This window comes from Grammomys surdaster, unplaced genomic scaffold, assembly GCF_004785775.1.
Source record: "Grammomys surdaster isolate TR1022 unplaced genomic scaffold, NIH_TR_1.0 278, whole genome shotgun sequence".
Lineage (NCBI taxonomy): Eukaryota > Metazoa > Chordata > Mammalia > Rodentia > Muridae > Grammomys > Grammomys surdaster.
Genome location: NW_021604719.1, coordinates 478692 through 505063, shown reverse-complemented (window position 1 = coordinate 505063; position 26372 = coordinate 478692). Strand labels below are relative to the sequence as shown.

At 41.5% G+C, this 26372-nt stretch overlaps 1 protein-coding gene across 1 annotated transcript in view; it reads left to right on the top strand.

The window, feature by feature from the left end:
- The window catches only part of Ppp2r2b (protein phosphatase 2 regulatory subunit Bbeta), a 252962-nt gene extending 236431 nt beyond the window's left edge, over positions 1–16531 (top strand). The window contains 2 exon segments of the mRNA XM_028777169.1: positions 13258–13349; positions 15805–16531. Of these exon segments, the coding sequence (XP_028633002.1) occupies positions 13258–13349; positions 15805–16084 (372 nt within the window). The 3' untranslated portion in view covers positions 16085–16531.
- The last annotated feature ends 9841 nt before the right edge of the window (positions 16532–26372 follow it).

Here is a 26372-nt window from a genome sequence, read left to right as displayed (position 1 = left end):
TATTTGCATCCTCTGTCTCTTTCATTCGTCTTATGGCTCCAGCTAAGGCTTTCAGATTGTACTTAGAATGGGGAGAGAGGAGGATACCTTGCAGTTCCTGATTTTGGTGGAAATGTTTTGTTTTGTTTTCCATGCAGCATAATGTTCACTGTGAGCTGGGCATATATTGTCCATATTATATTATATTATATTATATTATATTATATTATATTATATTATATTATATTATATTATTATATACAGCATGATCCCTGTATCCCTACATAATTTTCTCATTAAAGGATGTTGGATTTGTCAGAGGCCTTTTCTGCATCTAATGTTTCTGTCCTTATATCTGTTTTTGTGTGATTTATTACATTTATTGATTTATGTTTGTTGAACTATTCCTGCGTCTCCTAGATGAATCCAATTTGATCATGGTGGATAAACGGGTTTTTTTTCACTGATTCAAGTTTTTTTTTATCTTTTTTTTTTTAAGAACTTCATACATGAAGACTACACATCTGCATCACTCCTGGCCTTTCTCCACCTATCTAACTCCTCCTGCATCCCTTCCCCCTCCTAACTTCTCCTGCATCCCTTCCCCCTCCTAACTTCTCCTGCATTCCTTCTCCCTCCCAAATTTATGACCTCTTTATTTATTATTGTTACATATATGTGTGTGTGTAAATATAGATGCCCCTGTGTATACACAACCTACTGAGTCCATTCAATGCTGATCATTAGAATGTATATTCTTTGGTGTTTGGCTACAATATTCTGTAGATATCTTTTAGGTCCCTTTGATGAACAATGACATTTAATTCTGATATTTACTTTTCTTCTCCAGATAATCTGTTAGAGAAGTGTATGTGTGTGCAGGGATGGCCATTTTCAATTAGACAACCTATGAGGTAGTTTGTCCCTGAAGAAAATTTATTCTTCCTCTCTTAACAGCCACTGACTACCTGTAGCTCTCTGTCTAGGAGTAGGACCATGTAGAGTTTCCCCCGTTTGAGTTGATATGTCTAGGTATTGTTCAGCCAACCACATTACTGAGAATTCATGGGCACATTTTCTCTGTCATGTATAGGGGACATTATCTAGAATCAAGGCATCCTGGGCCTCTGGCTCTTACAATCTTCCCACCCTCTCTTTGTGATTTTTTTTTTCTGAGCCTTAGGTATAGAGGTTGTGTTGCAGCTGTATCAGTTGGGAGTGGGCACCCCATGGTCATTTATTCTCTGCATTATCATCAGTTATAGGTCTCTGTAATTGTCTCCATCTGTTATGAGAAGAAGTGTCTTTAATAAGAGTTGAAAACTATACTTTAAATATAAGGATAAGTATTTAGAATATACTTAGGAATCATATTGATTTAAGAAAATGGCAGTGGGGTCTCTTCTCAAGTCTATGACTTCTCCAAACATGGGCAGTTAGCTAGGCTTATAGTACAAGAGCCTCCAACTGAGCAAGCCTTAAGTATAATCAGACAGCTGTTGCTTACCTAATGGATTGCTTACCCCCAAGATAAAAGTGCCAGTGTTGATCCCACTATATATATCTTTCTGGTCCAGCCAGTGTGGTGGTTTATAGCTTTTTTACAGCTGGGTAGGACTACCAATTACTCCTCTCCCTTGTCAGCTTGTACAGCACTCTCAAATGAGAGCCAGTCCTAAGAAAAGGAAGCTTCTAGGTCAGCTCTAATTTCATTCCCCCTATATTCTGTTTCTAAAGCCTATATAGTATCTCCAGCAATGGGGTCCTATCTTGAAATTCTGGGAGACAATAAAAGACAATGGCAATAGCCCTATTGCAGCAGGGGAGAAACCTCTGGTATAACTAGGTCATGGGGTAGATATACTTTTAGCTGTTTGGGAACTGACCACACTGATTTCCAGAGTGGCCATACCAATTTGCAATGCCACCAACAGAGGAGGGTTCACTTTCTCCTCATGTTCTCACGAATATTTGCTGATGTCTTAGTTAGGGTTTCATTGCTGTGAATAGACACCATGGCCAAGGCAACTCTTGTAAGGACAATGTTTAATTGGGGCTGCCTTACAGGTTCAGAGGTTCAGTCCATTATATCAAAGTGGGAACATGGCAGCATCCAGGCAGACATGATGCAGTAGGAGCTGAGAGTTCTACATCTTCATCTGAAGGCCACTAGAAGAAGACTGACTTCTAGGCAACTAGGACAAGGGTCTTAAAGCTCACTCTCACAGTGACACACTTTCTCCAACAAGGCAACACCTACTGTACACCTCCAAATAGTGCCATTCCCTGGGCCAAGCATATTCAAACCACCACAGTCACCATTTTGTTTTTTATCTCAGCCATTCTGACAAGGGTAAGATGAAGTCTTAGAACACATTGAGGGGAGGTTTCCCATTATTGACATCAAGGTTTTTGTTAGATAATGCATGGCTCTTGAAGAGGAACCATCACCCTACTCCATTCAGAAATAATATATTTATGCTTATTATAAATATAAAAATGTTTAAAGAAAGCCTATAAAAGAATGTTTCCTTCTGGATTTTTCAAGCATCCTTCATTTTTCTCTCCTCTTACCTCTCTTCCTATGTTACTGTCCCTCCCGCTTTCCAGTTACAGCACCCCCTATTGCCCTATCCTAGCATCTGCATCCTATTATCCCACTCTCTAGCAAGCCTTTCTGCCCCTGCCATGACGGCATAGTCTACTTTACCAGATATCCAAGTTATATAATCAAATCTAAGAATTCAGAGCCAGAATCCACAAATAAGAGGAACTATGCAGTCTTTCTTGATTACCTCATCCCATATAATATTTTCCAGTCTTATCCATTTATCTACAAATTCCATCATTTCCTTTTTCTTTAAATCTGAAGAGTATTCATTGTGTATATATACCATATTTTCATTATTCGGTTATAAGTTAATATCTAGACTGTTTCTGAATTTAAGGTTTGTTTAAGGTTTATTTTGTGATATTTTGAGATATGGAGGGGATTCCATGAGTTGCTCAATGGGATGTATACTCTTTGGTCTTTGGGTGGAATATTATGTAGATCTGGTTGGTCCATTTGATGAACAACATCATTTAATTCTGATATCTGTTTATTTATGCAGATGATATGTTGGGGAAAGTCAAATATTGAAATCACCTACTATCATTGAGTTGCTGTTAATGTGTGCCTTTAATTCCAGTGTACACTTTTTATGAAATGGAATGTACTGGAGTTTGGCACATACATGCTTAGGATTGTAATATGTCTTTCATTAGTTTTCCCTTAATGAGGAACAATCCTTCTTAATCTCTTCTGATTAATTTTATTTATTAAAAATAAAGTTTTCCCCTCCCTCTGATACTACAGTTCCTCCCTACCTCCCCTCTCATCCAGATCTACCCCTTTTATGTCTCTTGTTAGAAAACAAACAGACATCTTACGGATAATAATAAAATAAAATAAACATCAGAATAAGACAAAACAGAGAGAGAGAATGAAAGAAAATGCACAAAAAACAAATGTAGACACAGGGGCCCACTTGTTTGCACACTCAAGTATCTCAAAACACAAAACTAGAAGCCATAATATATATGCAAAGGACTTGTAGGGGAAAGAACAAAAATGAGAGAGATGATGGGAAGGGAAAAAGAAGGAGGAGAGAAGAGAAGAAGGGACCAGAAGGCAGGGGAGAGGAGGAGGAAAGAGGAGAGGAAGGGGGGAAGGGAAAGGAGAGGAAAAGCCCTGGCCTGACGTTATGAGAAAACGAACATCCATATGAGTTTGTTTTCTGTAGTCCATCTACTACTGGGTATACAGCTTACCCTTATGAGTAGTTTTTCTCTCTCAGTGAGACTCTCTTGGAGAAAACTACATTTTCTTTTATAAGTGGTTATCAGTTGGAGATTACTTCTGGGTTAGCAATGTGGGCATATATCTATTTCTCCTTCCAGTTCTAGAACCCCCATCAGGTATAGACCCACACAGGTCCTGTGCATACTGTCTCAGTCTCTGTGAGTTCATGTGTGCATTGATCCTGTTAAATTTAGATGTTTATTCCTGTTTTCTCCATCCCCTCTGGCTCTTACACTTTTCTACATCCTCTTCCACAGGGTTCTCTGAGCCCTGAGGGATTTGATGGCAACATCCTGTTTAGGGCTCAGTGTTCAGAGGTATCCTACTTTCTGTACATTGTCAGGCTGAGGGTCTCTGTATTTGTTCCCATCTGCTTCAGGATGAAGATTCTCTGATGATGACTGAGCAAGGCACTAATCTATGATCTATGATGAAGAATGAGCAAGGTCAAGGCTATTGATAGCAGAATGCCATTAGGAGCCATTTTATTGCTACATTCTTTTAGTACAGTGGTTCTCAACCTGTGGGTCATGACCCCTTTGGGGATTGAATGACCTTTTCACAGGACTAGTCTAAGAACACTGGAAAATGTAAATATTTATATTATGAGTCATAACAGTAGCAAAGTTACAGTCATGAAGTATTACTGAAAATAATTCTATGGTTGTAGTCACCACAACATGAGGAACTATATTAAAGGGTCACAGCATTAGGAAGGTTAAGAGCCACTGCTTTAGTAGAATAGTAGTATCTAGTATTACCCTGGGCCCCTGGTCTATCTAGTATCAAGTTCTTGGTCACCTAAGCAGTGTCAAGTATAGATTCTATCTCATAGAGTAGGCCTGAAGTCAAGTCAGATATTGTTTGTTCACTCCCACAAGCTTTGTGCCATCATTGTCCTAACATATCTTGCAGGCAGGACAGCACTGTAAATAAGGATTTGCAGCTGGGCTGGTGTTTCTGTTTCTCCTTTGATAGCACACAGAGTACCTTCCTGTGCCAAAAGAGACCAGAACATAGGAGTAAAGGCCCCAAATAGGCACCAGCACGACTACTCCATGTTCAATGGGTTGTGTAGGTGTTGTCTTCAACAATAGGACCTTGCCATCAGTTTGTGGAGACCAACTTGGCAGTATTCTGAGTTGTTTGGGGATTCTCATAGGACTCCTTTGGCCAACACCTCAATTAGATGTAACCCATTCCTTATATTGGAAGCTTCATTTGGTGATAAGAGATGTCCAGTTGGGGTTCTGACTTCTCCATTATTTGGTGATTTTATTTAGATAAGTTTCATATAGGTATTTGTTTTAGGAAGCTTTTACTGTATCAGGCTTCAATACTACCATTTAAATGGCCCTTGATTTTGGAATATGGGCTTTCCCCATATTCCAATTCTTGTTCCCATCTTCTCTATATATTCCCCCTCTCTACTTGATCCTCCTGTGCCAGTGACCCTTCCCCTCATCCATAACTATTATTTTTCTTTTCTAGGAAGATCTGTTCTTAGTCCCACTTAGAGATTTCATCTCTGAACCTAACCTCTGTAGCTCTACAGGTGGTAGCTTATCATTGACTTAACAGCCAATGTCCACATACTGTATTTTTCATTCTGAGTCTAGGTTACCTCACTCAGGATGTTTTTTTCTAGTTCCATCTCTTTACTTACAAATTGCACGATTTCACTTTTTTAATGGCTGAGTGATAATATCCCGTCATGGAAAATGTGCCACATTTCTTTATTCATTCTTCTGTTGAGGAACATCTAAGTTGTTTCCCACTTCTGGCTACTATGAACAGAACAGCAGTGAACATGATTGAGCAAGTGTCTCTGTGGTACATTGAAGCATCCTTTAGGTATATGTGGAAAAGTAGTGTAGCTGGACTTTGAAGTAGGTCGATTCTGATCTTCCTGAAGAACATCCATGTTGATTTCCATAGTGCTTGTACAATTTCTCAGTCCTACCAGCAATGCAGGAGTGTTTCCCTTACTCTACTTGCCAGAATGGACTCTTTGGACTCCTTCTTTTAATCTTTGAACTTTTGTTTTGTTTTGTTTTGTTTTGTTTTGTTTTGTTTTGTTTTGTTTTATCTTAGACATTCTGAAGTGGTTTGGATTTGCATTTCCCTGATGACTAAGGATGCTAAACATTTCTTTTAAGTGTTTCTCAGCTGTGTGCATTTTTTTCTTTTGAGAATTTCCTAATAAGATCTGTATCCCAATTTTATTTTAATTAGGCTCTCTTGATATCAAGTTTTTTAAGTTCTTTTTGGGATATTAACTCTATCAGATGAGTAGTTGGTAAAAATCTTTTCTCACTTTGTAGGCTGATGCTTTATCCTAATGCCAGTACAGACTGGTTTTTGTTTTGGTTTGGTTTATTGTTGTTATTGTTTAATCTTAGATAGATATAAGATGAAATCTCAAAATGGTTTGGATTTGCATTTCCCTGATGACTAAGGATGCCCTTTGCTGTGCAGATGCTACTCAGTTTCATGAGGACCCATTTATTGTTCTTAGTTCTTCTGCCACCAGTGTTCTGTTCAGAAAGTCTTTTCCTGTGCCAATGAGTTCAAGGTTATTCCCCACTTCCTCTTCTATTAGGTTGTGTGTAGCTAGTATTATGTTAATATCTTAATCCACTTTGGAGTTAAGTTTTGTGCAGAGTGTTAAGTATGGATCTATTTGAATTCTTTTCTACATACACCCATGCAGTTTTATCAGCACACTTATTTGAAGATGTTTTTTCTTGTATATTTTCTGGCTCCTTTATAAAAAAAGTTAGTTGATCATAGGCGTGTGGGTTTATGCCTGTCTCTTCAATTAGATTTCATTGATCTACATTTCTGTTTTTGTACCAATATCATGTTGTTTTTATTACTATAGCTCTGTTGTATAGTTTGAGGTCTGGGATAATGATACCTCCAGCAGTTCTTTTATTGTTCAGGATTGTTTTTAACTATTCTGGATTTTTTGATTCTATATGAAGCTGAAATTTGTCCTTTTAAGATCTATGAAGAATTGTTGGAATTTTGATGGAGATTACATTGAATCTATATATTGCTTTTAGGAAGTTGGCAGTTTTCCTTTATTAATCCTATCGATCCATGAGCATGGGAGAACTTTCCATCTTCAGATATCTTCAGTTTTTTTTTTCAATGTCTCAAGTCTTTCACCAAACTCTTGCTTGGTTATAGATACCCTACAATATTTCATATTTTTGAGGCTATTATGAAAAGTGTTGTTTCCCTGGTATTTTATTCAGTCCATTTTTGTCATTTGCATGTAGTATGCCTACTGATTTTGTGAGTTAATTTTGTATCATACTGCCTTGCTGAAAGTATTGATCAATTGATCAGCGGTAGGAGTTCACCAGTAGGATTTTTAGAGTCATTAGTATATACTATCATATCATCTGCAAATAAAGATACTTTGACTTCTCCCAATTTGTATCCACTTGATCTCCTTTAGCAGTCCTATTGCCCTAGCTAAGACTTCAAATACTAACTATATTAAATAGGTATAGAGAAAGTGGGCAACCTTTTTTTGTTCCTGATTTTAGTAGGCTTGTTTTGAGCTTCTCTCCATTTAAGGTTGGCTATAGTCTTGCTATATATTGCTTTATTATGTTTAGATAATAAACATATCTATTTATATCTATTTATCTTTTGTCTTTTGTCCCTCGTATCCCTAGTCTCCCCACAGCTTATTTAGTTATGTTGACTCATTCTTGGATCTCTGGGATGAACCCTACTTGATCATAGTGGATGATCTTTGTGATGTGTTCATTGATTCAGTTTACAAGTATTTTATTGAAAATATTTGCATCTATGTTCATAAGGGAAATCAGTCTGTAATTCTTTCTTTATTGAGTCTTTATGTGGTTTGGGTGAGTATCAGGATAACTGACACCGCACAAGATAAATTGGAAATTGTTCATTCTGTTTCTATTTTATGGAATAATTTGAGTTTTGGAATTAACTCTTCTTTAAAAGGCTTTTAGAATCCTGCACAAAACCCATCTGGCCCTGGGCTTTCTTTGATTGGAAGACTTTTAGCAACTGCTTCCAATTCACTGGTGAATAGGTCTGTTTAAATGTTTATCTGATCTTGATTTAATTTGGGTACATGGTTTGTACTGAGAAAATTGTCCATTTCTTTTAGATTTTCCAGTTTGGTGGAGTGCAGGCTTTTAAAGTATGTCCTCATGATTCTCTGGATTTCCGCAAGTATCCATTGTTACATGACTGTATTTCCTCAGTAGCCATGTGACATCTCCTTTTTCATTTCTAATTTTGTTCATTTGAGTATTTTCTCTCTGCCCTTTGGTTAATTTGGCTAAGGATTTGTTGTTCTTACTAATGTTATCAAAAAACCAATTTTTCTTTCATTGATTGTTTCTATTTTATTAATTTCTGCCCTGAGTTTGACTATTTCTTGCCATCTATTCCTTTTAGGTGTGATTTCTATTTTGTACTAGAGCTTTCAGATAGGCTGCTGATATGAGATCTCTCAAATATTTTTACGTAGGATCTTAGTGCCATGAACTTGCCTTCATTGTGTCCCTTAAGTTTTGGACTCATTGTGCTTTCATTTTTATGCAATTTATAAAAGGTTTTAATTTCTTTAATTGTTTTGACCTGTTTTTCATTAAGTGTAGTGAGCTGTTCCATTTCCATGAGTTTGTGAGCTTTCTGTTGTAGTCGGTATCCAGCTTTAATCCATGGTGGTCAGACAGGATGCAGGGTGTTATTCCAATTTTCTTTTGTCTGTTGAGACTTGTCTTTGTGTCCAAGTATGTGGTCAGTTGGAGAGAAAGTTCCATGAAGTGCTGGGAAGAAAGTATATTCTTTTGTGTTCTGTAAATATTTGTTAAGTCCATTTGGTTTATGATGTAAATTAGCTCCAGCATTTCTGATTAGTCTCTGTCTGGATGACCTGTATCTTGGCAAGAGTGAGGGGAGATCACCCACTATCAGTGTGTGAAAGTCAATATATGATTTAAGCTGTAATCGTGTTTCTGTTATGAACCTGGGTACCATTGTTTGGGGCATAGATATTAAGAATTGTAGTGTCTTCTTGGTGCATTTTTCCTCTGGGAATGTAGTGTTTTTCCCTATCTCTTCTGATTAGTTTTGGTTTGAAATCTATTTTGTCAGATATTAAAGTGGCTATACCAACTTGCTTTGAATATCATTTTTCCATCCTTTTACCCTGAAGTGATATCTAATCCAAGGTGACTCTTGATGTTAAGGTATGTTTCTTGGATGCAGGAGAAGGATGGGCCTTATTAATTCACCTCACCTTCCTCTCCTCCAAACCCAACCCCCAGTCTCATCCCCAGCTCTGTAGCAAATCATTTGCTGCAGCTACCCTTCCTCTCAGTCCCTCTCCTCCCAGAGCCTTCCCCTGACTCCACCCCTTTGTCCCAGTTCATTAACTCCAGTGAGATTCCCTGGGAACCCACAGGCCACCTCTTAGGGAAACAAGTAGGCTGACATACAGATCTTCACCTCTCTTTTCTCCTCCAAATCTAATGCCTTAGTCTCATACTGTGTCTGTTCTGTTTGTTAGTCTGTGTCTTTATTGGGAAATAGGCACCATTGATGTTAAGCATTATCAATGAGCTCTGTTCATTGGTTATTGTTTATTTTTGTTGCAGTAGTGTACTGTTCCCCCCACCACCTTCTTTTGATTTAGTGACTTGGTATTGTTTATTCTTTGTGTTTTCTTTTGTGTAGTTAACTTCTTCAGGTTAACCTATAGTTTTCCTTCTAGTACCTTCTATAGAGCTGAATACATAGATACTGCTTAAATTTAGTTTTATCTTAGAATGTCTCTCTCCATTTGTGGTGACTGAAAGTTTTGCAGGGTATAGTAGTCTGGGCTGGCATCTGTGGCATTAGAGTCTGTGGAACATCTGTCCAGGTCCTTCTAGCTTTTAGAGTCTCTGTTAATAAGTCAAGTGTAATTCTAAAAGGTCTTCCTATGTATGTTACTTGGTCATTTTCCCTTGCAACTTTTAATATTTTTCTTTCTTCTATAAGTTTAGTGTTTTAATTATAACGTGCCAAGGGGAATTTCTTTTCTTGTCTAGTCTATTTGGTGTTCTGTATGTTTCTTGTACCTTGATAGCTACCTCCTCCTTTAGGTTGGGAACATTTTCTACTATAGTTTTATTGAAAATATTTTCTGGGCCATTGACCAGCTGTCTTCTCCCTCCTTTACTTCTATAGTTCATAGATTTGTCTTTTCTTGGTGTTCCAGATTCTCTACATGTTTTGTGCCTGGAGTTCTTTAGATTTAACATTGTCTTTGACTAGACTATTCATTTCTTCTGTCTTGTCTTTGATGCTTGAGATGCTCTCTTCTATCTCTTGTAGTGTGTTGATGAGGCTTGCCTCTGATGTTGCTGTTTGAGTTCCTACATTTTTCATGTCCAGATTTCCCTCAGTTTGGGTTTCCTATGGTTGTTTCTACTTCCAGGTCTTCTTGTTTTCTGCATTTTCTTCCACTGTTGGTGTCTTCATGGATTTCTTTAAGGGACTTTTTCATTTCCTCTCTAAGGACCTCTTTTACATGCATAAAGACTGTTTAATCTTCTACTTCACCTGCATTTCTCAGGGACTACTATAATAGAATTTCAATATGTCATGGAGATACATTGCCCTAGGTGTTAATGTATTTTCACCCTGGCATCTGGGTTTGGGATGATCGTAATTCTAGGTCCTGATATCTGGTCCTGTCCTTAATGGGTGGGTGTTTTGTTCCTTGATTTCTATTGCTCTTTCTGGTTCTTAGGAGAGTGCTGGCTGTGTGTTGCCTGGTATAGAATGTTTCTGGGATCCTGCCCAGTGTGGCCACTGTGGTTCTGGGTGAAATGTGTTTCTAGGTTTTGAGAGTTGGTACTTAGGAATAGGAATGGACTAGAAGCAGGGCTGAGAGGGTCCACAGGAAGGGGGGCGGGGGGAAGCAGCTTGTTTCATCAATATCTGCTTAGTCACCTGGGAATTGGGGCAGAGAGTAAGGCCAGACCACAGCAGGTATTCTGCTACATAGCTGATACGAGACTAGAGGATTGGATTTGGAAGAGAAGTCAGCCTACTTGTTTCCCTAGCCTGTGGATTCCCAGGGAATTTCACTGGAGTTAATGAGCAAGAACAACAGGAGTGGGGGTGGGGCTGTGGGAGGAGGTCTGCTTGATCCTCTGGAGACAGGGGCTGAGAGGAGGGGATGTTCAGCAAATGACTTGCTACAGAGCTGAGGATGAAACTAGAGGATTGGATTTGGAGGAGAGGCAAGGTGAAGATCTGCAGTTAGACTATGAAGGCATAACATGAGGGTAGCAATACCTGCTTGTTTCCTTCTTCTTTGTAATATGTTTTTCCGTCCTTTCTCTTTAGACTTGTGCCCATCTTTAATGCTGAATTTCTTATAGACAGAAAGATTGATTTTGTTTCCTAATCCATTTAGCTAGCGTGTGTCTTTTAATTGAAATGTTAAGGCCATCAATATTTCAAGTTATTATTGAAAGGTATGTGTTGATGATAGTTATTTTAGGTTTGTTTGGTTTGATGTGTGTGTGTGTGTGTGTGTGTGGTTGTTGTTGTTGTTGTTGTTTTGCTGTTTGTGCTCTTAATGTTCATATTTCATTAATTACAACTTTGTTTTCTTTCTAAAGTCTCTTGGCTTTTCTTTGTTCCAGTCTTCTTCATAGGGCTGATTTAGTTGGCATGAATTCTATTAGTCTATTTGCACCATGGGAAGTTTCTTTTCTCTCTCAACTATTGCTGATAGTTTGGCTAGATTTAGAGTCTAACTTAGCATCCATGTTCTTTAATTTGGAGTGTATTGCTCCAGGCTCTTCTAGCTTGCAAAGTTTCCATCAGCTGTTGTTCTGATAGATTTTCTTTTATATGTGACTTGTGGTTTGTGTTTTCCTCATGCAACTTTTATTACTCTTTCTTTTTCTATAGACATAGTGTTTTGTCAATGATATGCTGTGGGGAGTTTCTCTTCTGGTCAGTCTGTTGTTCTGTGTTTTTTGTTTCAGTATGGGTGTGTCTTTCCTTAGGGGAGATTCTTTTCTGTAACTGAAGATCTGGTCTATGCCATTGACCTAGAATTCTTCTCCCTCATTGATACCTCTAGTTGGAAGAATAGGTCTTTTCATGGTGTTGCACAGTTTCTGCATAGCTCTTTCTTGTGTAATCTTCCTTTTATATTCTTTGCTTGTGTGGTCTAATTCCTCTAATATTTGAGACCTGATACTTTGTTGTCTCTTTATAAGTCTTCCCCCTGAGACTTCCCCCTGAGACTTTCTTCATTCTCAATGTTTCTATTTCTTTAATGGATCCAGTTTACAAATCCAGGGCTTCACCTGTCTACTTGGAAGGGACTTCAGCAGCCTTTCATGCCCAGCTATCTGACACTCAGAAGAAAGACCAGGAACTCTCTTTGATGCCAGTTTTCCACTTTACCCCCCAGAGTTGCTCTGTATCCTATCAACCCTGCCCCATACCCTGCCTAGAGTTTAGCTACTGCTCTTGCCCTGATGCCAGCCATTCATCATTGATGCAGAAACCAGTCCCCTTGGCCTTGGTCATTTGCTCTTATACCTTAGTGGAACATAGCAGGCTCTATTTTTCTATGATGTCATCCTTCACTTTGGTCATGCTTACTCATCACGTGTCTGTCATATTCCTTCCCAGACCTGTTGTCCTTTACATATGCTCTTCCTTGTGGTTGAAATGCCTTTTTCCCAGATGTTGCCCAGACTCACTCACTCTCCACGGGCTTCTGAGGCCATGTTACCTTCCCAAGTGTAGCCTTGAGTCCCCACTCTACAAAAAGTAATGTCTCTCATCTCTCGGTGCCCTCTTTCATACTTTCTTACTCTGTGACATTAGCACTGTTTGAAACTTCTCATGCATTTATTCCACTTTGTGGTTGCTTCTCCAATGCTCTACCTCAAGCCCTGGAGCAGGCTTTTAATGAACAGCAGTGTGTCAAAAATCTAAATGAATTCTAGCCTCTAACACCAGCTGACCTTAATTCAATCCCCAGAGCCCACATATAAGGGAAAGAGAAAACCAACTCCACAAAATTGTTCTCTGTCCTTCATCTGTGTACACACACGATGCGTGCAGACATACACATACAATAATAATAATAAAACATGATTCTACCATTTACTGACTCCTTTATGCCACTATCTATTCAAGCAACCTTCCTCAATCCACACTGGCATAGGAGAAGCTCCCTGACCCAGGCTCTCCTCCTAAAGACAGGGAGGGCTGAGTCTGCATCCAATACAAGGCCACCCAATGCAATGCAAGGGAACACAGAGCAGATGAAGAACACATGTCACCAAGTTGGTATTCACAGGAATCCCTGCCTTGTATGATACTGACATGTTCTTGTTGCTTCCTCCTAGGTTCATGACTACCTCCGCAGCAAGTTGTGCTCCCTCTATGAAAATGACTGCATTTTTGATAAATTTGAGTGTGTGTGGAATGGGTCAGACAGGTAAGAAACACACTGGGGCTGAGAGCCTTTCTTTTGAAGAAACTCTGGACAACTTATCATAAGTGGGGTACATCCAAATGGAGATTAATATTGAGCCCCAAGACCTGGCCAGAACACATTATTATGTGGGTCGCTGACTGGAGAGTGTGGTCAAGTCTACAAAGAGGCGGAGTCTGTGAGGCCCCACATTCATTTTAGAGCTGGCACAGGTGACAGTTCAAATGTCAACAAGAAAATGCTGTCTTTGACATACAAGGTACCCAAAGGCACTGAAAAGCTAGGGCCACGCACCCCCTAAGGACCACTGATAATGATAACTCTCATACATAGTTCTGATGACTGCCAAGTGGCTTTCTAGATCCATCCCCTCAAAACTGCTAGAGCAGACCAAAGGCACCAGTGCTTCATTAGCAGAATTCTAGCCTGCCTCATTTATCACATTCCTTCAGGGTGATTTATTAGAGTTTTAAGGCTTTTGATTTCTACAATACTTCATATTACCTCCCAATAGTTTATTTTTAGTTTGACAAATACAGATGATTCTTTTGACTATCTGTAAACTACATGCAGGCTGCTGGGGTTCAGTTAGCTCCCTGATGAAGGTGGCCCCAGAAATGGCGTTCTATAGCGTGGAACTTTTTCACAGCAGGCCATTCCGAGATCCCAACTTTGAGTCAGTGCCACGGTCTCTGACTATCTTGCCCTTCTTCCCAAACCACCAATCAGTCTTTCTGCTTAGCTGAACTAGATGTTGCAAACATGTAGCAAAGGACCCAGGTTATATTATCCAGTTTACACAGGTTAAGAGAGCAAAGCAACTGAACCATGAAACCAGAGTCCCAGGGAATAAAAGCAAGTCTGTTCCTTTACCACTTAGCCATTGTTAGTTGATACTATTTATACAACTGGTATTTTCCAGCTCACCCTTAATTTACCTAGATTCAAAACCAATGACTACTAGGTACCTAGGCACAAGGACATTTCTCACCCACATCTCCTAATCCTGCCACCAGCCCAGTAGGGTTTTCTCCATTATCTCCATTTCTCAGTTGAGGAAGCTAAGAGTGTATAATTGGGAATTAGTGTGATGTCTTAACCTCTTAAGTTAGTAAGCAGCAATTACAAAAGTAAAGGAATCTGGATTGTGAATCCTGAGATCAGTTCTTCCAGAACATCATAACTGTGAATTTTGTTCAGGGTTCAGACAAAGTTATTTAAGGAGGAAACTTTTTTTTTTCTGACTTGCTTAAAAGTGAGTCAGATCTTGCTGGAGAAGTGACATCAATGTCCTAGAAGCTACAAAAGCAGGTGGCTAAATTATACCCCACAGCCCTGCATATGTGCATTCTGAGCCTTTCACAGCCTCTTGCTGTCAGTATGTGCACCTCCATCTCCTCTGAAACTCCCTTGCATGCGCTACTGAAAGCTCAATTGTGATTGTAGAGGTAAAGTCTCCTGGACCCCCATGACAGTTCATTGGAGCACCCAGATACCCCTTTATCCATAACACCCCATTAGTGAGCCAGTGAAACAAAATCCAACCTTAATCTTCACAGTTGACAAAACTCCCAAAGAAACCCAGCCTTATCCGTTTCTTTCTTCCACCAAAAAACAGATGATATCAGGCACTCCTTCCCAGACACAATCTTCGTCAGTGTCTTTGATGTACCACCATGAGATGGTACACATAGGGCACAGACAACACACTGTATCCCCCCAATATGCCACCTATCTTAAATGTCAGCTTTAAAGATCCAGTACCCTGCTGCTGGGAAGCCTTCAGTATCTACTGTTCTTCTACTCACAGATATCCCTGTAAATGGTTAAGATGCAAAAACATGGAGGCATCTCCTACATGTAATGCCTTAGTTAAAGTTTAGATTTAGGATGGTTAAAACTGTTTCCCATCACTCCCAGCAAGACCATAATATCCATTTTGTGGACAAGTTTTTTTGAAGCAGCAGAATATAGCTACAAGGAGAGAGGCTGCCCTGTGGTGGTCCTATCTCAGCCCTTGACACTTCAGACAGATGAGCTCAGCTACATTCTCAAAGCTCAGACAGCTCAGAAATCCCAAAACAATTGTGGGTGAAAGCTGGGAAATGGTGTGCTGATGCTAAGTGTTCCTATTTACACCTGCTCATTGTGATCTCATAACACTAGTGGAAAGTAGGTCACCCTAGGATCATAACAGTTGGACCAGATCAAGAACAAAGGGTATCTCTGGAGTAAAAATGAGTAATACTGATGGTTATTGCAACCCTTTGTTCCAAGCCCAGCCAAAGAGCTTGGCACTTTCAATGTTTCAAAAAGAAGTCAATATTCTCAGTTTAAACTTATATAGTCCCTGTGAGTGACCACGATAAGCATCCTTTACTCCTGAAAAATGCCATGAGTATGTGTTACCTCTCCTTTCTATAATACTCAGTCACTTTGTTTCCCCTTTCCCTTGTAGCGTCATCATGACGGGTTCCTACAATAACTTCTTCAGGATGTTTGACCGAAACACCAAGCGCGATGTGACCCTTGAGGCCTCAAGGGAAAACAGCAAACCCCGGGCTATCCTCAAACCCCGAAAAGTGTGCGTCGGGGGCAAGCGAAGAAAAGATGAGATCAGTGTTGACAGTCTGGACTTTAGCAAAAAGATCTTGCATACAGCTTGGCATCCTTCAGAAAATATTATAGCAGTGGCGGCTACAAATAACTTATATATATTCCAGGACAAGGTTAACTAGGAGGACGAGCTACTACTTAGTCTCACATACTGAATACTAGTCAAACAAGTTTTTAAATGTTTCTTTGGGTCTTCATTTTGATGCATTGACTTTCATTTCCCTATGCATAAAACAATTGGAATAGAACTTAAAAGGAGTTCAATGTTCCCAACTCCCCAATTCTAAGAAATGTCTGTCAAACTCGGTAGGCTTGGGACACTTCTGTTTAGAACTGAGAGCTGCCAACTGGCAGTAACCCTTCCATAGTTGACTTGAATTTCTGATGCGTTCATTCATTGCCCAGTTCTCTCTGGTGGGTTCTGTGTTTTGTTTCTAGGTGTCTGCTGCGATAAAATGAGATTGTCTGTAGTATTTAAGGAGAAAAAGAGATAAGGGTTTTTTTTTTTAATTAAGCAATTCCATTTGTTTGAAAAAATCAACAAAAAAAATAAACACTGTTTACTCTTAAGAGTTTCTTCTTTGTGGAAAAATAATAATAGTAATAAATTAGGCCTGGCCAGTATGTTTCCCACCCATTTCCTTTTAAAGAGTTCTATTGAAGCCAGAGACTTATTTCACGAGGCTGAGAAAAGGGTGCAAAATGGGAAGGGAAGGCACGTCATAACACTGTTCTGTCCTTTGGTAAGCCCCATAGAAACAACATAAGAATGTGATTGGCTGAAACACCACAAACACTTTAGGGAACTTAAACAGAGTCCTTTCTCCACGGGGACTCCCAGGGTTTACTTGGCAAGGCCAGCTGAGACCAGATCCCTCCATTGCTTGTCACTCTTGCTGTATTTCTGTTTCCTTTTAAACGGTTCCATCTAATCACCCCCCCACACATGGTCCTTGCCTCTTTCCCTTCAACCTCTGCCAGAGGATTTGCCCATTGGCTTCTAAAGGCCGTGCCCCGGTTGCTTAGTATCAGGGGTTCTCAATAAAGCATTGAGATGGAACAACGTAGCTCCCCTCCCCGCAAGAAAGGCTGGCCTGTTCTTTTGGGTTAATGCCTTCTGAGTAACTCCCTCCTCTTTTCCAGAAATAGTCATCCATCAGTCCTTGCTGTATGTACAACAAAGGCCAGAATGATGCTGATTTGTATAGCCTAAGCGCACACATCTCTGAGCCCACTTCAAACTCAACAAAGTGGAAAAATAGACTTAAGGGCTCTTTCCATCCAAACAACGAGATTTGGGGAGGGGGTGGGGTGGGAATCAGCCCAGCCTTATGTTTAAATCACATTTCCTAACAGCAAGGCTTATCTTCCTCCAAGAAACAGCACTTCTGACAGCCAGTGTTTCTTTTCTACACTAATCACAACAGCTGGCTCATCCTTCTCTTGAGACGATAATATGGACTCATCACTTCAAGAAAGCCATTTCCAAAGGGAAGTTTGAAACTGAAGGGTTTACACTTAGAGAAGGAGCTTAGAAGGTGCTTAAGTGTGTCCAGAAAACAAGACCTTAGCTTCTGTCTGTTGCTCTGTCTTGATATGTCCTGTCCCATCCCACCCCATCCCCCACTCCATTTCCTTCTGGTAGAGAGTAAATAACTTGAGATGGGAGATTTTCATTAAAAGAGAAGTTTTCCTTCAGTTTCTGTATTTATTAAAACTCCCAACTTTGAGTTTGCTTGGGAGGAAAAAAAAATCATGTTGTCTCTATTTCTAAGCTGTTGCCTGTGTACAAATAGCTTTTTGGCAACACATAACTAGCTACTTAAGTAGTAATTTTGTAATCTACATCCCAATTTCAGGAGCTTTAACATAAGCAAGCCTCTGTGTTTCCACACAGTGGTACATTAGATGGAGATTCGACTTCCCTGGTGTTTCTCAAGTTCTCTGCAATAGAAGCTGCTCCTTGAGCATCTTTCATGGCCCCTGGAGAAATTCCCTGGGCAGGAAGTAGCTTGATGAGACTTGGGAGAACCAGAAATTCTTCCAGCTCCTAGAGAGCTATAATGGGCAAAGACCACCAGGTCCCAAGAAGATGCTCGCTGCCTTGGCTTTTTCTCAATTCCCCAGAACTCCCCACCTCTGACTATGCCAAGTGGGCTTGTACAAATCATACTTCTATCAAACTGAACATCAGCCCTCCTTTATATTCTTGTTCATTTATCATGTATCTAATTTGCCTTTCTTCAGAAGCAAGATACCCTCCTCCAAAAATCCAACATCCTTGAAATGTGCTGATGTTTCTTTCTAACAGTAATCACATAACTCGCATCTCCGTTCATATATTAAAACACACATCCACACACCTCCTGTGTGAGCCACCAAATGTGTGCTCACTAAACGCCAAGTAACTACCACAGCAGTTCTCAACCTGTGGGTCTCGACCCCTCTGGGAGTCAAACAACCCTTTCACGGGGGTCGCATATCAGATATCTTACATATCAGGTATTCACATTATGATTCATAACAGTAACAAGGTTACAGTTATAGAGAAGCAATAAAAATAATTTTATGCTTGAGGGTTCACCACAACAAGAGGAACTGTATTAAAGGCTCACGGCATTAGAAAGGTTGAGAATCATTGAGCTAGCATGACATTAATGCCTTTGTAGGTGTTAGAGTATGCCCATGGTCTCCACATATCAGAGTAATCATTGCTCCCTCAAACATACTCATGAACAATTCTGGTGATCGTTAAGGAGCTCACAGGCTCCCTGAAGTCTATGGACTTCAACTACAACCCCTCCGTTGTCTAGCAAACTCAGTACAGGGCACTGGGAGCTGGAGGTGGGAAGGGTGTGGATTTGCCAGATCATTAGAACACATAGCCACCAGTCTCTTCCTCGTTGCACACGAAAAGGAACCTTGAAAGAACAGCCATAAAGACAAGAACAAGAGAGGATATCACTAGAGCAAAGCCTTAGGCAGCACCAACCACCACCTGCCACCATTTGCTGGCTCTTTGCCAGATGCTGAGCAGTGAACCCTTTATCATCTCCTTGAGCCTCAGGTACACTAGTACTTAGCAAACCCAGAAGACACTCAGAGCTACCTGAAAACTAGCCTGCTGTGGTTTTAGCAGTTGGTTTGGTTCTAAGGACCCTGCACAGTATGCTGCAAATGCTATCAGATTACAACTGGAGTGCATGGGTTTATTAAGTAAAGTGAGAGCACACTTTTCGGTGCTTTGATTTAAATTCTCCCAAGGTAACATTCAGCTCCTCACCCCCACCCCCCTGGTGTCTAAAAGCAAAGCAACTCACCAAGCTGGACCTTGATAGGCTGCCATGATTTCTCTCCCAAAAGAGGAAGTTAAGTTATGAGAAATGAGCCAGGGACAAGGGGATGGGGTGTCAGGTAAACAGCTGGTGGGCACCTGTATCTTAACTCTTTAAAGTCTGGCTCCTGCCTTTCCTCCTCTGATGGATTTCCTCCCAATGCACCAGTCATGGCAGCCACGCTCCTTAATGATGATGAGCTTGCCATGTTCATGCTGGTGCCTCCTCCCTCAACGCACCACACCATTGACTCCCACTTGGCAAATAGAGAAATGACAGCCTGTCAGCCTAGCCAAGGCTATCTATCACCTTGAGAGGGCTTGGACTCCAAGTTAAGGAAGCAGAGCTGTTAGAATCCTGTTAGCTATAGGAAAAGCTAATAGCACCGAGCACTTCTCATGGGTCAGGCTTTGTTCTAAAAACTACATATGTGTTAACTTTGTTTACCGACAAAGCTCCAAACATGATCTAACAGGCATGTTCTGAGACTCCCAGCAGCAGTCCAGCCTGCCTCTGGATTCACCTGATAATCTTCAGGATAACACACTTCCACAAGCCCAATGGCAGGTGTGCTACATACCTATTGCTCCTCGCCCACACACCTACATGACAGGTTACCGTGCTGAACATTATAGGCAACTGCCAGACACGGTGTTTCTGTAGCTAAATGCATCTGAACAGGCTTATTTATACTTATTTATACCAATATCATTACAACCAGAAACAGTGGGTTACACCAGAACATAAGGATGGCAACAGTGTCAGGACAACCAAGGTGGCACCCAGCAAGAAGAATCTGTCAACTCCTATAATCATTTGGGTATATCTGAATCACCTCTGACCAATACACTGCTGTGTGGTGAGTATTACAATCGAGGAAACAAATGAGAACATTTACACAATCCACAAACAAAACAACTTCCAGGTGGAAGTGCTCATCCCCACTACATATAAAGTACTGATTAGAAAGCCAGTGCTCACTGTGAACCTAGGTTCACCAACATTAAAGGTAAAGTAACCTCATGGCTTGAGGGTAGGGGTAGGGGGTCAGGCATGAGACTACACGCAAAGGGATAGAGGTACTGCAGCAGGTAATAAGACACTGCTTCTGCTGGAAATAACAAGCATAGAGGAGCTCTGCACACACTATCAGCACCTTTATAACAAAAGGAGGTGTGAAGGAGTTCAGAAACTACAGAGCAAATGGATGAGTGAGGCAATAAGAAAATATTACTCGGAGTTTTTGACCAAGGTAGAGTTTTAAGGCATTTCACCCGGCATGTGAGCATGGTCCAGCACTTGGAACAGATGGAAACCCACAGACAAGGAGCTGAAGCTCGAGTGGGTGTGGTGCAGCACTGGAGCAAGACGCCAAGCCAAAGCTCCCTTGTGCTATCAGAAATGAGTTTTCAGTTCCCCAGCGTTAATCTACCCTGCTGGTTTTCACTCATCCGGTAACAATGCTACTACTGCTACTCGGGTTTGAACCTAGGACCTCATACATGCCTTCCAAGCACTCTACCACTAAGCTACCACATCCCAGTTACAGATATGCCTTAAGTTTCACACCCAAGTATTTAAACATAATAGTTGGAAAGAATTAAAGCAGTGTTTATGACCTGTCACCATGTGACTACAAAAATCACCGCCATGCCTCATGGGTAGAAATGGATTCCTATGACAGACTGAAAGGCTTGCAGACAGTCCAGAGTATTATCCTGGGTTGGCCTTCTCTAGATTCTGCACCTCTTCCTCCATAGTGATGGGCAATGCATAGAGACCTTGGTTTATTCATTCTCTCAGTGAGGAGACTCAAAAACAGGCCACTCTGTGAGCAAGGAATAAGGCTGGCCAGGAATAAGTACAAAGTCCAGATACCCACATAGGTCTCCAACTTCCAACTCTGACCTCAACATTGATTATTATCACCCCAATCCCCCTCACTGAATAAACCATTGGAGCAGACTCAGGCTGACCTCTCATTTCTGCCTTCTCCTGCCTTCTGAAACTAAAGACAATGATTGTTGTGGGGCCAGAACATCCACTGCTAGCCCCTTACCCTGTCACTGTCCCCAGAAAGTCACTCTTGATGCTCTCTGGTGGGAAAAGCCCACCAAAATCCCCCTGACCACCATCTCAGGCACCCTTAGCTGTTATCATCCATCTAGGTGGGTGTATAGGCTACCTCTCCAAAAGTAAACCTTGGGAGGAAACCCAGAGGTCTCCAGGACCAACCTATAGTGTATTCTTGCCCTAGTTGCATCATGATTTGCCTTTCCAGACAAAATTAAATCTTTGTGGGTATCAAAGATCCCTGAGAGTGGAGTTGAACAATGTTTGTCTCAATGGCAAAACTTAACATGGCATTTTGTTACTCTGAGCAATCATCATTCACTGAACGTTTAGTAACTGATCAAGCAATGTCTAACAAGCCTGTGCCAGGCTGGTCTACAAACTGGTAGTGATAGCTGCTATCTTCATATACCCTGTCCCACACAGAGAAGGGTAACCCAGGCAACAGCAGCTGCTGAAGGTCTTAGCTAAGCACCTCAAGAGCTACATCCACTAGCCCCTCTGCCTGCCTCCTGAGAAGAAACCTAACCTCTACTACTGAAAAGCTGAACAGCCCTGGACAAATAACATCGCTGTGCCTCAGTGGCCTTAACAAACTGATAGTCAGCAAAGTCATTGTGAACACTGAAAGATCTAATTCATTCCAAGCCCTCAGACGAGTGCCTGGCCCTCATCCTTATGTACTGTTATGGCTCTGTTAGAGTTCTACATGATAGAACAACACGTGCCACGCTGGGCAGGGCAGGCACTGAGAGCACGCAAAACCATGACATCCAAACAGAGGAGCCCCAGAGGAGGTAATTCCTCCAATGACGCTGGGAAAACAGGAGGGAGTAAATTTTCCAGATGAAGAGAAAAGAATATTCCAGGCCTCAAGGTGGGACATGCAGGAAAAACAGCACTTGGGTATTTAAGGAACTTACCTTGCTACAGGGCAGCTGACTCTTAAGAGGCAGGAGGCAAACAATCCTGAGAGGTGAGGGAACTGATTGGAAATCAGTGCTTGACCTTAATGAGAGTCACCCATGGGGCCTATCAAAAGCAAGGTTAGGAGTAACTAACCTGAAGAACTATGGTTTCCATCCTATCTTAGCAAGTATTTATTATCCAGTCCCAGGAGATACTGATGACAGCATCTGGGTGTCACCTCCTCAGTCAGGCCTTTTCCTACCTCCCTATGTTTCATAGGAATAAACCACTGCTTGGTCCACTCTTTATTGTCATAGCAATGTTTGGCACACACTAGATGCTCACTAAATGTTGAGTGAATAAGCACACACAGGAGTAATGAAGTCAGTGCCAGCCTGTGCCCTCAGAAGACTGCATGATAAACAGAGGCTACTGAGTGAACAGAACTTCACAGACAGAGACCCAAACAGCACCAGAGGATTGCTGAGAAGAGTCGGGGGATTAAAAAGGAAATTTGAGAGCCAGTGAGCCGGATGCATTAAGAGCAAGAGAGTGAGCTCAGAGTAGTGTCAGTTAACAGAACACATGTGCTCCTGGCTGATGCATTACCCTCCCCACAGCTGTTAGCCTTCTGGGACCCCACAAAGCATGCAGAAAGGTTGACAGCTTACAATCAATACTGTGTGCGCTGATGCAGGAAGGAACATTAGCACATCCAAGAGATCCCCCACACACACATCATAACTGCAGCACTAAATATTCCCCATAACAAGGCTAAAGAGATGGACAAGAGTGATTACTCTCAAGCCTCCCATGTGGAAGGAAAAGGAGAGACAACCCTTCCCGGGGACATTCTTAGGGGAAAGTAAGCTAGTTGCCTGAAGAAATCTCTTGGGGCTGAGCATGCACCTCATAGGGCAAAGCTGGATTGGGAAAAGACTGGAATGTTCATTTGACAGTGTAGCCATGGTGCAGAGTGGGCTTTCTGAGTGCCCAGGAAAAGAATGTAGGGTAGTAAATTAGAAAGGAGGTCTGTGAGAGGTGGATGAAGATAATGAAGAGTGAATGTTGATTTCATTCTATATCCCAAGTCGCACCAAAAAAAAAAAACATTTAAAAATTAAAAACAATACAAAACTGGATTGCCAGTATAGCTGTCTTACTTCTGACTCTCTGCTTATGGCACAGTTTGAAGTCGTATCCCATCTAAGCCATTGGGTTCCAATCCCAAACACAAGTTGCTTATGAACTATCAGAGAGCAACAAATGATGACAACTCCATGCTAGACACAATCTATTTCCCAAGGTAAAATGGCTTCTGTTGCATTACAGCCACAACACAGATATGCTAGTGAACACACTGAAGGGCTGGTGCAGAGTTCAGGGGCACACCACTTGCCCAGCATGCACAAATCCTGGGTTCATTCCTAATCACACGTGCATGCACGAGTGCACACACACATGCACATGAGACAATAATCGGAAGATAGTATGATGATTAGCCTAAAGATGTGAGATAAAGCAATTAATTGCCTAGCTTGCACTGGTTCCATCCCCAGTGCTGAGAGCAAGCACAGCATGCGCCATGTCTGGGATTCTCACCGGAGGAAGGCATGGTGCGAGTCCAGGGTTGTATCCTCTTTTCAGTGGAACACTTAAAGAATCACAGCATCCCTTCCCATTCCCTCATTCCCAGCTGACGGGATGGGAGGCATAATTTCACTTTCCATGTTCTTTTTAAACAGGCAAGAGGTTATTCCTTGATGTGTGATGGCTGTTGGTGGCAACATGGCCTGAAATGTCAAGATGAGTGCATTCATTGGTGATTGGACAGATGTCACAGAAATTGACTGTCCATCACAGAAGAAGAAAGTGCACTTTCACCGGGCGGTGGTGGCCCACGCCTTTAATCCCAGCACTTGGGAGGCAGAGGCAGGCAGATTTCTGAGTTCGAGGCCAGCCTGGTCTACAGAGTGAGTTCCAGGTCAGCCAGGACTACACAGAGAAACCCTGTCTCGACAGAACAAAACAAAACAAAAAAGTGCACTTTCAAAAACGCTGACTTTCCTAAGTACAGAAAGAATGCCCCATTGCAGGGGTGGAGTGTGGCCCAATCAGTGCTTCACTCTATCTACCTCTGGGAGTGTTAATCACTCCATCACACTCATGTGTCCCAGGAGAAACTCTGGGGACCCTCCAGCGTGAACAGTGATTACAGCTCTCCCTCATTCTCCAGCATGAAACAAATTCTTCTTGCCACAGCACACTACACACATGTATGCACACACACACACATACACACACACACACACACACACACACACACACTACATGCACAAATGGTCTCAGCACCACATTAACAGACCCTTGGAGAATCCTCTCAGAATTCATTACCTTTCCCATAGCAATGGAGGATGCTTCCCAACAGCTTAGAGACAGAGAGAGGTCGTAAACCTTTTATTATCTTTTACTTTGGGACTGAGGCTCCATTTACAAATTAAATCTCTGCTGGGTTGGTTGATAGTAAGATTATATGACTCTACATAAGATTGTTATGGCCGTCTTTTTATGTGCTCTGTATGACATAACTGCTAGGGCAAGGGATGATAATTGCAGATTACTGGTTTTGGAGACATTTCAATGTCGTCAGACAGTTTCATGACCAAAAAGATAGTGCCAATTTCCCATAGCTACATAAAGACTTATTCCAAGGTGGGGATAAAAACCACATCTTCTGAACTCTGAGGATCCATTTTACTGCGTCATTATGGCTGTCAGATTTTACTTTCCCATACTTGCAAACCAATGGATCTACTGGAACCCAGGCTGAAGTCCTTGCTGTTAGCTGGCACAGACGGGCACTGTGCACTCATTTACAGCACTAAATACCATTAATTACAAGATTTAATACTATAAACTGTTTTGTCTTCTTAAAAATTCCTCCTCCAATTACGTCATAGTTTATATGCCTCAATGTGAACTACGGAGATCACAAGGACCTGACCTCAGAGAACCTAGACTGATAGGTGACATCATCCCAAACTAACCTGTGAAATGCTGCACGGTAAACAGAGCAGCCATACACAGCTTGCATTGGGTTTGCTATGTTAGAACATCCACTCTTCTGCAGGGGAGAAAAGAGGGTTAAATCCAAAGGGATGACAGGGGACAACCAGGTAAGAAAATACATCAGCACTGCAAGCTGGTTGAGCTGTAAGGGACATCTCAGATCAGCTAGGCTCTGGTGCTGGTGAAAACACGAGGTCGGAGTGCAGAGAACTGTCTGGACCTGACACACACAGTGACTGAAATGGCAGACAGGCAGGGAATGTTGATATAGCTGGTATTGCATCTTTGAGGATCTCTCTGGCAACTGTATAAATGAAACCATTGAAGGGGACAAGACTGAAGACAGCGAGCGTACTTTAGGAAGGTGTGAAAGTGGCTGCTTGATGACACTGCTCCTGAGGAGAAACAAACAAAGGTTTATACACCCCAGATAGAGGATTGATGACAGACCAAGTCTAACACAGTGAACCAGTGAGTTTTACTAGGGTTTCTTAGAGGAATTTCTCGAGGGGTCACTTACAAATGCAGAAATGACTCAAAGGCAGTGGCATTACCAAAGTGCATCCTAGCATAGGTGACAGCTCACAAAAGCTAGGAAGCTTCAGAGAGCAGGCAGCAGGCAGCTCCACAGGTTGGAGAGTGTTCCTTTCTGGTGTGGTTCAGTTGGTCTGGCCCTCTTCCAGGCAGCTCATTGAGTCACTGTTTCTTGTAGGCAGTTCAGCTTACCCCTGCTTCTTCCAGGCTGTGTGGTCTATAGTTTTCCAGAGCAGTTCAGCTGCTCTGAGAGTCTGCAGCTTGGTTTGTCTGAGAGTGACTCCCAGCAGTCTTTATTGTATACTCTTAGGGACCGGGGAAGGGAGCTAGAGAATCTGGTCAGCTTCAGGAAGTTGTTGAAACTATTTTGTTTACTTTTTATCTTAATGAACTTCCCTGCAGGATGGAATGTTTCAGTCTCAGAGGAAACTGCTAATCATCAGTGACCCAGAAACGATAAACTCTGAACTGGGTATGGAGAGAAAATAGA